This window comes from Trichoplusia ni, chromosome 9 (assembly GCF_003590095.1).
Source record: "Trichoplusia ni isolate ovarian cell line Hi5 chromosome 9, tn1, whole genome shotgun sequence".
In the NCBI taxonomy this organism is placed as follows: Eukaryota; Metazoa; Arthropoda; class Insecta; order Lepidoptera; family Noctuidae; genus Trichoplusia; species Trichoplusia ni.
In genome coordinates this window covers 8983879-8997153 of record NC_039486.1, presented here as the reverse complement: position 1 = coordinate 8997153, position 13275 = coordinate 8983879, and the positions used below count along the sequence as shown (strand labels likewise).

General features: G+C 33.7%; 3 protein-coding genes across 4 annotated transcripts; 2 read left to right on the top strand and 1 right to left on the bottom strand.

Moving 5' to 3' along the window:
• The first annotated feature begins 3350 nt into the window (after window positions 1-3350).
• LOC113497612 (39S ribosomal protein L4, mitochondrial) lies at window positions 3351-4705 on the top strand. The gene is made up of 2 exons (XM_026877209.1): window positions 3351-4121; window positions 4283-4705. Exons 1-2 carry the CDS (start codon window positions 3481-3483, stop codon window positions 4497-4499), a joined length of 858 nt encoding a protein of 285 aa, XP_026733010.1. The 5' UTR covers window positions 3351-3480; the 3' UTR covers window positions 4500-4705.
• LOC113497613 lies at window positions 4698-6650 on the bottom strand. The gene is made up of 4 exons (XM_026877210.1): window positions 6405-6650; window positions 5783-6112; window positions 5271-5455; window positions 4698-4832 (listed from the first exon to the last, which is right to left on the bottom strand). Exons 1-4 carry the CDS (start codon window positions 6520-6522, stop codon window positions 4791-4793), a joined length of 675 nt encoding a protein of 224 aa, XP_026733011.1. The 5' UTR covers window positions 6523-6650; the 3' UTR covers window positions 4698-4790.
• Window positions 6651-6935: 285 nt separating this feature from the next.
• Window positions 6936-12612, top strand: LOC113497610 (aminoacylase-1-like). Of its 2 annotated transcripts, none has more exons than XM_026877205.1 (10): window positions 6936-7053; window positions 7809-7985; window positions 9281-9450; window positions 10005-10176; window positions 10264-10410; window positions 10520-10590; window positions 11314-11430; window positions 11730-11825; window positions 11914-12047; window positions 12128-12612. In XM_026877205.1, the coding sequence occupies exons 2-10, from the start codon at window positions 7898-7900 to the stop codon at window positions 12330-12332; spliced, it is 1200 nt and encodes a 399-aa protein (XP_026733006.1). In that variant the 5' UTR covers window positions 6936-7053; window positions 7809-7897; the 3' UTR covers window positions 12333-12612. The 2 variants fall into 2 exon arrangements, with proteins under 2 accessions (XP_026733006.1, XP_026733008.1); XM_026877207.1 differs by having other exon boundaries at window positions 7814-7985; window positions 12128-12332.
• The last annotated feature ends 663 nt before the right edge of the window (window positions 12613-13275 follow it).

Below are 13275 nucleotides of genomic sequence, written 5' to 3'. Positions count from 1 at the left end.
GCCAAAAACACTTGCCTTTTTTGGGAAAAAACTGAGACACCACGTAACATGATTTATGCGGATATGCTGATTTGCCTACAATAATGAACTATAGCCAGACTTCGTTTAAAAAAAACCCCTGGCAATGTAAGTACTACTTGGTGTTTAAAAGACCAAAGCAATCCCAATAAAGTACCTACAACAGATTGACATTTCAAATTCTCCAAGACAAATTTCATATTGTTTAAGGGTATTATGGACAGTAACGTCCAACTTTGTTACTTTAACATCATCTACTGTATAAACTTGAGACCCTTAGAGAAAAGAAGACTTATGAACTTAGTCCGAGAGCATTTTATGAACATTTTATCCAACATCATGCCTTTTTATCATTACTTAGAACGAGCTGACACCGCTTAGGTAGTCTTTTAGGTAACGTAGGCGTGATTTATAAATTTCACTTACATTAATAAGACAGATTTGTAGGTCACACTAGATACTTACAAGAAACGTATTTTGTTAAAATAACTGCCCTTTGTATAATCATGCCGATATCTTGAGTAATTGAAATGTGTGGGTGGATGACAAATTGACAATATACATTTTGGGACATTTTTTAAATCGACTTTTCTGGATGTCCATCAGTGGGTAGATACCTCCTACATATATTAAAGATTATTAGAGAGTAGACAATAACTGGGAGAAAGCCTTGCCTGCCTGCCTGCCTTGATTCATATTTATCTATACAAAATCCTTCATAAAGCGTATCAAAACATAGAATTTGTAATTCTAATGCACAGTTTAAAACCAATCACCTTTGATCGAGACGAGAATATAGGAAAATATAAAGAAGAATATGAAATTAACAGCAACGCCTCCAGGCTTTTAATTAAACATCACAGTGCGTACGTTGGGTACTTACCCACGTGTTTCGCATCCTATTATAGGAAACCTAATTATTTTCACACAACGTACAAAATTTTAATACATTTTTCGGCTCACGAATTTCTGTAGACTTCATTAGGTATAGCTTCGTAAGTAATCAATAGATTTTTGTAATCGCGAGAATGTTGTTTTTTTATTAATACAATAATCATTAAAGTTCCTAAATAAAATAAGCTGTGCTTGGAAGAAAAAGATTAATCTTACTTACTTACCTTGTAATATTTCGCTTTTATATTTGGATTCGAATAACAGTGACAAATTTTATAAATGTTAGTGTGTCAGTGATCGAAACGTCGACGTATCATAGTCCTGCTAGGCCGGAAATTTGGGCCCAACTCGGCGTGCGGTGTATCCTGTCATCATTCACAGAGAGTGCCTTGTCAGTGAATGATTTGAACGAGTTCCAAACGAACCTGAATGTGCACGTCTAACTAATCTAGATGAATCGCCTCACGTTTTATACTCAATACCTTATTCATTACATTTTTGATGAAGGTTCGTTGCTACTACATTCTTTCATAGAACAATACCGGTCTGCTAACTCCCAGAGCTCCCCACTACGTCAAAACAAGTTGATGACGTACTTAACTAGCTACACAGGATAGCCGCACACAATCCCTGTCTTCTTTCGAGCTACCTTTAGGGGCCGTTAAAAAATTCAAAGTACGAGCGCGGCGAGATTAAAACTCTAGTTTCAAAGAGTAATAGCTCTGTATATTGTAACAATGAAGCTGTCAAGTTTCACATGAAAAGCAATAAATCTGTGCAAGCCTTAACATTTACCTTCCACGACGGCGCGAGAGAATGCTACGAATGAAAATAAATCGCCCCTAATTCAGAGCCAAATCGGCGAGATGAAATTGAAATTGAGATTGGGCTGTGTAATGGTGCTCTATAGTGATCCGAACGAGCTCCTGGCTCTCGGCAACTCCGCAGCGTAATTAATATTTTGAGAAAATTACCACACACCTGCACTTCCAATTTGTGCCATTACTTTGATCGAAACCCGACGTTGTAAGATTAGGTCGATCTGGCATGTCAAAATAATTTGTTAAGTTGGTGGATATTAAAAAAAATATACGCATGTGACTAACTGCCTACATACATGGGTAAGACTTGCCTACCTACACACAACCTACGTTGTACTGATATTCTGTAATAGGATACTTAAGGTTAATCCTCACTAAAAGACCAACAGCGCGTAGCGGCCGTTAGAGCAGTGACAGCAGCGCAAGGCACCGCGACTCTATAGAAGGCTCATGCAACCTCGCGGCGTGCCTTCAAATGACTGTGAACTTAACTCACGTTATAAATTCAAAATTATTTTTACTAAATATGAAGACGCCAGCAGCCGTTGCTCTCTCGGTATAAACTAAAACTTACATGTACCTTCCTAAAACTAATTAGATACCTAAAGTTACAAATAAAACTAAGGCTAACTCTTAAACAACGGACGCAAAAAAATCAAAGTCACTGAACAATAACAGCTCAACTGTGCGAAAGAACATTTTATTAATTTGAAGAAAAATCCAAGGTGAGATTATTTGATCCCAACAAAGCTGTTCGCGAACATGGCACGATATTTTAAAATGATTTTACTCAACGTTATTAGGTGAGCGATAAAGTATAATAGGACCATTATTTTGCTGTAGGTCAGCAGGTCAAACAATTATGTACTTTCTTGTTCGCCTGTTGCTTCGGTTTATAAGCAATGGCTCTTTTCAAAATAAGAGTCGAAGCTTTCTCCAAGTGAAGTGATGCATGCACGTTGCACATACATCATTTATATTTTTATTTGTATTTTAAATAATGCCAATTTTCAGTTTAAAGGCGGTTACTGAAATCCCGGGAAAGAGATAAATGGGAATCTTTACAGGAGACCTATGAGAAAGGACAAGCTAGAGAAAAAAGTACCATTCCATAATAAACAAGCAAGTAAAATGACCTCAGCCATACAAAGCTTACTTTATTTTATGTAAATCACGAATAAGAAGTCAAAAAATATATTCCTGAAAGATCGGCTTATCGCCCCAAAAACCGCTATTTACTAAAATTCATGAAAATCCTTGGAGCCGTTCCTGAGATGCAATATAATAAAATAAAATATAAAGGAATTGCTCGTTTAAAATGATAAGATTTATAAACATGAGATTTTTAGTTATTTGAAATAAATAAGTACAATATAAACTAATTTTGCAAGTCAAACGGAAAAGCTACTGCCATCTATAGGGTTTATGGATGAACCACAAGGCCGAGTGTGTGAGATAAACTTTAAATGTGTTTCAGTGATCTATATAACAATACGATTCGTCAATCGTCAATTTGAAATAATAAAAAAAAAATTGTAATGATCCTAGTTTTTTTTTTTGTTGTAATTCGGTGCAATTCGTATTCTAGTTTACAAAGACGAAATTAAAAAGAAAATATAACCTCAAAAAGTGACAGATAAGACAGATTGCATAAAGAGACAAATACAGATGTTTTGATTTTCCAAAGGTTATTTTTCTGTGAAAAATATACTTTTAGTTGCAACTGATAGCCTAAAATACTATTAACATGACTTCGGCACTGATAAGTGCTATCAAAAGGCTGCACATTTCAGTAGTGCCTCAAATTCGGGTATTTTCTTCAAATGCCGTTTCTGTGAGCTCTTTGGATCAAAACACCTTAAGTATTACAAAGAAGGATTGGGCTTTTAAACCTCAATACACAAAGCCCCGCGAGGTATGGATTGAAAACATAGATACGATCGAAGAACAAAAATTGGGGTTATTTGAGTTGCATCCATTGGTCTATGCTGCCTCGCCCAGAATTGACATTATTCATCAAAATGTTATATGGCAAAAGAAAATAAGGTTTGTATCTTGGGCTCACACGAAGACTAGAGCGGAAGTAAGGGGTGGTGGTAGAAAGCCGTGGCCACAGAAGGGCTTGGGTCGTGCTCGTCATGGTTCCATTCGCTCCCCACTATTCCGCGGCGGTGGTGTCGCCCACGGCCCTCGCTCCGGCAAAACCCACTTCTTCATGCTACCTTTTCACCTTCGCCTAAATGGACTAACCACAACATTATCAGCAAAACTAGCCCAAGATGATCTACATATAGTAAAGGACTTGATACTGCCCACAGATAACCCGGAATATTTAAATGATCTTATTGAGAAGAGAAATTGGGGCCCTTCAGTGTTGCTTGTTGATGAGTAAGTAATCACATTTAATATCTGGTCTTTTTCAATAACACTGCATTAATTAATGTATTATTCTCTATAATATTGTAACATATTTTTCTCTTTCTCGAGGGTTTGTTCTCTAAAACCCTTGGAGTCAATAATTTGATTCAATAAAAATGTCTTTTTTTCAGCACTGATTATGCACCAAGAAACATTACAGTGGCTACAGACAGCATACCTCATGTCAACATTATACCAGTCTATGGTCTGAATGTATTCTCCATGTTGAAACATGATACCCTTGTGCTAACTCAAGCAGCTGCCGAGAGAATTGAGGAAAGATTATTGAAATGGCTCAATGCCGATACAAGAAGACAGCAACAAGCTTACAAATTAAATCAAGTTTAGTAAAGAATGTATGGTTTCTGAAAGCTGTATTTGTAAGGCATTTGTAGACATGATGAACAGAACAAATGTAATTAACAAACCTATATTAATTTCTGTTTACCACTTTGTTCAATTATGAAGTGTAAGTCATTTTGTGGGCTTGTTTTATCCATAAGGCATCAGCTGTTATTGTATAGTAGTGTAAAAAATATAGCAAAATAATAAAATAATGTTTTTATTTATAATAACTATCAAAATGAAGCACATTTTACAAATTGATTCAGTAAAATAAAAGGTAAAGCAATGTCACTGTCAGGACTTGGCTGGTTCTTTGTTTCTGTGAGAATCAGGAACCTGAAATAAGAAAATCATTTTTTTTTTTAATTCATGAAAATTAAGAGCAAGTCGTAACAAATAAATATTTGTCATGGTCATCAGTTTTGAAGTCAGTAATGAATATGCTAATGAGCACACAAGTACAAATTGATAATGTACTCATAGCCAGTTTCACAATTAACATAGAAAAACAGTCTTAATGTATAGGAGGTATTAAAATTAAAAGCTAGGCTGATTACACAAACATAGTTCTTCCTTCCCGCCCTAAACAGATGTAACTCAAGTTAGTTTACACCCAAGCCGTATTATAATTACTCCATTTATTAAGATCTGAAAAACAGGAACACAATCTTGGTATCTAGTTTACAAAGATTTAGGCTAAAAATAAACCAACTATAAACAGACCTGTGAACAAATAAAGTATAGGTACTAAATATATGTATTACAAAATCCAACCTTATTAGACGACATCTGTTTAACAACATTTCCCGCCATTTTCTGCCTAATGTTCCACCTGAGGTCTGACCAGTCATTCTCTCCCGGTACATTTGACTTGTACTTACTCCATAAAGAAGTATAATAATGGTACAGAGAGACTGGATCACACTTCTTCTTAACAAGTTGTTTAGGAACTTTTATTACTGAAAATTGAAAGGTAAATAAGTTAATTATGAGATAGACTTTCACTAAGAACATGTTATTGAAGGTAATAGAAACTCGGTGTTCACTGTCTTCTTAAGGGATATAAAATAAATCTATGAGAGCAAAAACAGGTCAATTATAAAATTACTTTCTAAATTATGAAAGAGTAAAGAACATTCTAATCTAATCTAATTATGCAAGAAACTATCTAAACATCAAATTACCTTTTTACCAGTTTAGTAATTGGTTACAGTGCTATTATGCTATATACTAAAATGAAAATTGTTTAAAAATATAACAAAAATTATGTTCTAACAAATACTTACAATTGTTACTAGTACACATTGAACTTCTCTCCTTAACTAGTTCTGGTTTCTTTTCAACTCTAACACATGAGCAAGCTCTTCTGAGGGGCTTCTCCTCAACTTTGGGTGGACCCAAGTTAGGCGCAGAGTGGACATTCCTTACATTAACAGGTTTTCTAGTCTTTTGACATTCCCTTGTACATTTCATTGATGTTGAATCTTGACCTTTAGATCTGATGCGTGAAGAGAATGTGCTGGCACTGTGTAACCTTTCAGGCCCTTGTACTTCATGTTTTTCTACGTTACTAGGATCCCTGTTCTGGAGGTCGTATTTAATTAGTTTCTTTAAATCTGAAAATAGTATTAGTAGTTTAAGTTTAGAGTATAATTGGTAAAATAAACAGTGAACTTGACAAAGATTAATGCCATATTTTCACACTTCACAGGGTTTCTTACAGCGTCAATATTTTGATAGACAGCTGTCTTGAAAAATCCTATGTCAAAAAATACCACAATGATTCGAACCTTTTCAAAAACAGGTAATTTTGTAGCCGTTGGTTTCCCAATGTTGCATATTGTCCCTATTTAGATCGTTTTCCTAAATAATATAAGTATAAAACAATTAAAATGTAGGTTAACAAACCTGTAATAAAATACTTCAAAACTTCCCCGCTTACATTGTGAATACCAAGATTATTGAGGTATCTTAATATTTCTCTAGCATCTAATTCAGCCGTGACTTCATAATAATTATCATTCATCGTAAAATCTGAAACAATAATCCGAACCAACTAGACTTCAATTACCTACTTTTTGAACTATTCAAGTAACGTAACGTCTTTCCAAGTCAGTATTTACTAATAAATAATTATTTGACTTTTGTTTGAGCTGACAGACGAAGGTCAAGTGATGTGCCAATCGCCATAATCACTTTAGTAAGTCGTTCTGTTCATTATTTAGTAAATCGACTAAAGCATTTCATAGTACTGTTATTTTATTTGTTAGTGTAATTTTGACAAAACTTAACATCAATACTTCCCATTTGTTTATATATTAAGCCAGATTAGTTATTAGAGACTACCTACTCGACACATCAGCTGATACGAGTGCTGCCGGTTAATTTTATAAAAATAGCAATACAGCTCCATACACTCTGTGAACTCTGTCAAATCATGTAGCACTCAGGTGCTAGGATTTTCTTTGGTTAAATTTTTACCCTCGAATGCATTAAGAATATAACTAAATTTATGAAATGTGACAAAACTGTGCAGTATATATCAGTAAATTAATAGGTACCTAAGCATTATTATTATTATTAACTATACCCAACCGTTAACTAAATAACTTCGCACTGTGGGTTCTGTTTAGAAAATTGATTAAAAAGAAGCCGAGAATAAGTCAAAATAATTAACTACAATAACAATGTTATTCTTTGTTATATGGACGTTATCCTTTGATTTCTTACTATTAATTTCTAATCAGCTAATTGTTTTTCTGAAATAAAAATACGCACCGGTGTTTTCGTACAACTTCTCCAAGATAATCTCAAGGTGAAGTTACTGCTGAGGGATATCTGCATTTTCATTTCATGTTAATATCTTTTTCTATCTCTTTTATTGTCACCAACAATTTCAACAAAAACTTCTGTTTATTTTTGTGCCGAAGGCCCGAAGCAACCAATTGACCTTGACCAAAATGAACGAATGATTTTTCCAATGGAATCTTTTTATTGGCGGGAAAATTAAACCTTTATTTTCCTGAAAATAAAACCCAATGAAAAAAATGAGTGCATTATAAACTTTTAATATCGAAATGAGTTTTGAAACCACTCTTATACATTTTTGCCTGAAAAGGATAACAAAAAGTTTTTGCGTTCTAAATGTATTAAGCGGTTATTTATTTTTATATTTTTCCAAAACCTATTATTACAATAATAACTACTTGTAGGTGTACGATGTTAATGTTGTTCTTGAAACAGTACTAACTAATTGCTTGAAAACAAAAACAATCCATTAGCGAACATAACTTATAGCTTTATTTGTGTTAGTATAGAGTTTGATATCATCGTGCTTGCGGCTCACCGTCCGATGTGAGCGATCATTATTACTGCAGTGTTTGCTGCGAAACGTTCTTACCATGTCAACTAAATACGATAACAATGAAGCTGTGGCGAATTTCGTCGAGTATTTAAAAATACCAAGTGTGCAACCAAACATCAACTATGGTGAGTAGATGTTTTCTTTTAAAAATTAATTTAGTGGATATTCTATAAACTTTCCGCGTTTGTACCTATTTTTATAATTACTTTAGCAATAACACATATTTATAAACACATTTTTTCGCTGACGATATTTTTAGTTGCTTCACATAGGTAATTAATTATAATTTATTTAGGTATTATATTAAGTGGCGAATACATTAACATTGACCGATATAATTATTAGAAGCGCGGTTGTTGAAATGAGTATCTGGGATATTTAATTTCCATCTTATCTTATTAAAAACACAGTCGCCAGGGGAGTTTTTTTTACATAAATTAGATAATTTATTTATATTGTAAATACTTTAAATTGTATGAATGACTCAGAATGTGTAATAGGTATTTTAATTCCGTTAGAGATTAACACTCGTTATCCTTACCTGTAATAACATAAAGATATTTTTAAAGTCTGAGCTAGAGAGGCCTTAGTTTTCCATTCATGAAGAGGTGCATATATTGCATATGTATGTTTATAAAATATCTGTGTTCTCACACTTTTAGGTAGGTACCTAAGTAACCATCACTGCCGCAGCGTCACTAGATTTACTGATATCGAGCGGCATTTTTGTAATTAAGTATAAGGTTAAGCGTTTTAACAATTTATTGATCTTCGTTTAAATGAATAATGGTATAAATGTAGCGCAGAACAATTGTTTAATTATTTTTATTGCATACTTATCAGTATTGTTTACGTACTGTCTGTACTAAGATAGATTGTGTTTGCCTACTACTATTTGTCTACTTTATGACAATTATAGTATTATCAACAGAAGACTGCTTCATTTTCATGAAAGATAAGATACGTAATATGTATGCATAGGTAATATAGTTTTGTATATCTGTATGCATGTCCCTTGTACGGCATAATCAGGATACAGCGGATTGTATCATTGACGTATCTGTAACTCGCAATTGCCTACCCTACCCAGTGGAATTGGATAATATGGAACCTCAGCCCATGTACTAAAGTATGAATTGGCCTTGTTTCATCGCCGGTGGGGACAGGGGCATAGTGCCAGGCCTATCTTAGTACTTATAATATACCTTGGTTTTGTTACTGGACAAACTTTCCGCAGCTTAATAGTCAGAAATAAGGCATAGCAAATTGTACACAAGTAATAAATTGCAATTTATGTCTAATACTTGAGTATGTATTTATAAACATCACATTATTAGGTATACGCTAGAATGTCAAGGTTTCAGGGTCAAGCTCGTTTTTCTATACACGCTGTTTTAATACAACTTTAATGACGTTGCAGACGACTGCGTAGCATTCTTAAAGAAACAAGCTAATGGACTTGGCCTCGCCGTGAAAGTGTATGAAATGGTGCCACGCAAACCCATAGTGGTATTAACATGGCCTGGCAAAGATCAATCGCTACCTTCCATTCTTCTGAATTCCCATATGGACGTCGTGCCTGTTTTCGAAGTGAGTATTACAAACTGAGATAAAACAGCTCAAGCAAGTACAAAAGATTTGTTATCATGTCAAGATAAGTTAACGTCAATAATACTGTAAGATGATTGTCAGTCTGACTTATGTAATTCTAGTTCTTTAAGAACTAACACAATAATACCTACATGACTCTACATTTTATTTCCGAAGCACTAAATAAATTAGGCTAGTCCCGTGTCAGTAAATACTTAATTCTTGTAAAAGGATCGAGGTGCAGCTTGACACAATAGTAACGGCTAATGAATATTCAACACGGAACACTACTTCTTACTCGAAGTATTCTGTACTGGAGAATATAAATGAAAATGTATTTTACTGATGAAACTATTACATATAGAAACTTTTTGATTGATGCAAAACCAGCATAGAGTCAGTAAATGTTGTTACCGAGAGCATTTTACAGATTTTATTCACGATAAGAGATTCGAAAATAATTTTATCTTCTTGTATTTGATACGGACTGTTTACAAGTTTTACCCTAAATAGTACTTAAAGAATGGCTCGCTATAATGTCGTATAAATTTCAGAATAGTTGGACATATCCTCCATTCAGCGGTCATATCGACAAGGACGGCAAGATCTTTGCTCGAGGCTCCCAAGACATGAAATGCGTCGGTATTCAATATCTTGAGGCTATTAGGAAACTGAAAAACTCAGGAGTGCAGTTGAAGAGAACTTTACACGTTTGTTTTGTGCCTGGTAAAAAATAACGATATTACATCTATTATGAAAATCGAAGTTCAGTAAATCAAGCAAAACATTTTCTAAATTATGTTTTAATTGCAGACGAAGAAATTGGAGGCCATGATGGAATGGAAAAGTTTGTCCTCCACAAGGATTTTAAAGACCTAAACGTGGGTTTTGCGTTGGACGAAGGGATGGCAAGCCCGAATAAAGATTTTATTTTGTTCAACGGTGAACGAAGCATTTGGCGTGAGTTATAAAACTTTTCAATAAAAAATCTAGCCTTGCGCAGACTTTTGTTAAAGAGGTGGTTCTACATTTATGCAGCTCCTAGATTCGTTGTTTCCTTTTTTTACAGAAATTCATGTTCATTGTACTGGCCAACCCGGGCATGGTTCATTGTTATTCCCAAACACCGCTGGAGAAAAGGTAAAAACCAAACTGCGATTTAAAATGTAATCGATACTTAGTGGAATAATAGTAATTTACCGAAAACAAATATAGGATACCACTAAAACAAAAAACCGATCGATATTTCGTGGAGAAGAGATACCTAATGCCGCATTTTTGCATAGTTAATTATAAGCGGCCGTTGTAGTATTTTTCTTTTTAAAGCTCATAATACGGCAACACACTTATACTTTACAGTAATAAAAAACTTTCTCCGTCTCTTGCGCAACATTTTCCTTAAAGCCCGTTATGTGAAACGACGCTAATTTATACGAATCGGTCATTGAATTCCGAAATTGATTCCGATTATTTCCAAGTCCATTGTCAATGAAAAAATTAATATTTAGACCTGGGCCCCAGTTCAGCAAATTACAATTGCCGATGAATGAATGGAAGTTGGATTAAATTGATAACATTCGTTTTTTATAGCATTTTGACAACACAATAATTGCAAAATTCATTGTAGTGGCAGTGAGTGTTTCTGAATTTGCAATTATTGTGTTGGCAAAATGCTTAAGAGAATAAGAATGCTGTCAATTCAATCCAATTTCCATTCATTCATCGACCATTGCGTATATTTTAACTGCCTACCTCTTGCTATATCTGCATCACCCTAAGTTTAGCAACCCATACATTTGTCAAAAATAAATAAGTAATGCACACCTGCAAACTGATCAAAATACATTCTTATTGTATGTTTAGTTGCGGTATATCATCGATAAATTCATGGACATGAGAGCTGAACAAAAGAAGATTTTGGACAGTAATCCAAAATTGACTATTGGTGACGTCACAACTATCAACTTGACCCAAGTATACGTAAGTATTTGGATCAGAAGGTGAAATGACAATAAGTTAACAGTCATTTAATTTATTTTTATTTTCCTAATTATTACAAGTACATATTATGTAAATTATATGCATTAATTATTATTTATTTAGCCTTATTTTATTTCCAAGCTGTCCACTAAATATGACTTTTGTGGTAAGTGGACTTTTTTTATCGAAGATAGTAGAAAAAATCTACCAACGCGGCTTTTATAAATTCCTCAATATCAATATATATGACTGTAATATTAATATAAACTTTTTATTCAATAATTGTAATTTTTCTGCAGGGTGGAGTCCAATCTAACGTTGTTCCTGAGAAATTGACTGTTGTCTTTGATATACGTTTAGCAGTTTCTGTAAACCATGAAGAGTTTGAGAAGAAGGTAACTATGTATATAAATACTGATCATTATACCGGATGCTCTACAACACTTCAACTTTGATTTTTTTAAATCCTTCTTTTATTCGTAGATCAACGCATTGTGCAAAGAAGCTGGTGACGGAGTCACATTTGAATTTGAACAAAAGAACGCATTTGTAGAAGTGACTAAACTGGATAGTACCAACCCATTTTGGGAAGCGTTCAAAGCTGCAGCCGACGAGTTGTAAGTGTTTTAAGAGAAAATTCAATAAATTTAAACATTTTAAAGGCGGCCGAATGCTCACCTCCCATTGTCTGTTTCAGAAAATTGAAACTTGACTGCAGAATATTCCCGGGTGGTACTGATAGCAGATATGTTCGCCAAGTTGGCATTCCAGCCCTGGGCTTTTCTCCAATGAACGATACCCCTGTTCTTCTCCACGACCACGACGAATTCCTAAGCGCTGATATATTTTTGAAAGGAATTGATATTTACGTAAAACTACTGACAGCCGTTGCTAATGTATAAAGCTTTTTATGATACTCTTGGTATAATCATTTTAATAGTATTTATATAATCGTTCATGCTTACTCCAAGAGTAGAATACTGAATATACTACAATATAATTATGTAGCAACCTACCACCTGTGCCTTCGTGTAAATTTAGGCAGGTAATTCTTGCATTTATTTTCAGTACGTATAATTTTCAATGATTTTATTTTGTAACTGTATTTTAGGGTGCCTGAATGGTACGGTACTAATAAACGTAAACATATCGATGTTGTAAGAATCAAAGTGTTAATATTAACTATTTATTAATCCGACCTGCTAATTATTACCTGTATGTAAACTGTTGACAGTTATTTTTTGCCTAAATTATGTGAAAGTTAATATTTTTGTTGTTTTTTTTTGCCATTATTTACTGCTAAAAAGCATACGATTTATTATTAATTGCCTTTATACCTACTCGTAATTTATTGCAATATTTGCTATGTATACATGATTAAATACATAAATCGAAATACAATGCGTAGTTTTAATTTTTATTCGACCTAAAAATTTTATCAAACAGATAATGGTTCTATTGCAAGGCTATTCAACAGATTTTATGAACTTACTAATACGTTGACAGTCAAAATATGTGTCTTCCTTTTTAGGACATTTACAAGACCCTCACTTAAAAGTTTCTTCGATTTGCAGAGTAGACTATATAGTAATAGGATTCGACCGCTCTGTTTTAAACACGCGACCACATTTTAATCAAAAACATTTGAAGTGTTTTATGAAAAGGTCAAAAATAAAAATATAAAACGTCTCCTTTTAAAAATTGCGAATAAGAATAGTGCTCGACTATGAATGTTCAGTTCAATGTATATTCCGATAATAAACTAACTTGTATAAGGTAGTAAGAATAATCTGAAGACGAATGAACTAAATGAATGTTTTTTATAATCTGTAAAATGTTTTAGGT

What these genes read in the sequence shown, in the direction of transcription:
- LOC113497610 (XM_026877205.1), top strand. Translation starts at nt 7,898, where the DNA reads ATGTCAACTAAATACGATAACAATGAAGCTGTGGCGAATTTCGTCGAG. An exon ending in GCAACCAAACATCAACTATG is followed by an intron (nt 7,986 to 9,280) that starts GTGAGTAGATGT and finishes ATGACGTTGCAG; the next exon opens with ACGACTGCGTAGCATTCTTA. An exon ending in TCAACTTGACCCAAGTATAC is followed by an intron (nt 11,431 to 11,729) that starts GTAAGTATTTGG and finishes ATTTTTCTGCAG; the next exon opens with GGTGGAGTCCAATCTAACGT.
- LOC113497612 (XM_026877209.1), top strand. Translation starts at nt 3,481, where the DNA reads ATGACTTCGGCACTGATAAGTGCTATCAAAAGGCTGCACATTTCAGTA. An exon ending in TCAGTGTTGCTTGTTGATGA is followed by an intron (nt 4,122 to 4,282) that starts GTAAGTAATCAC and finishes TCTTTTTTTCAG; the next exon opens with CACTGATTATGCACCAAGAA.
- LOC113497613 (XM_026877210.1), bottom strand. Translation starts at nt 6,522, where the DNA reads ATGAATGATAATTATTATGAAGTCACGGCTGAATTAGATGCTAGAGAA. An exon ending in TTTGAAGTATTTTATTACAG is followed by an intron (nt 6,113 to 6,404) that starts GTTTGTTAACCT and finishes TACTATTTTCAG; the next exon opens with ATTTAAAGAAACTAATTAAA. An exon ending in AACAGATGTCGTCTAATAAG is followed by an intron (nt 4,833 to 5,270) that starts GTTGGATTTTGT and finishes TTCTTATTTCAG; the next exon opens with GTTCCTGATTCTCACAGAAA.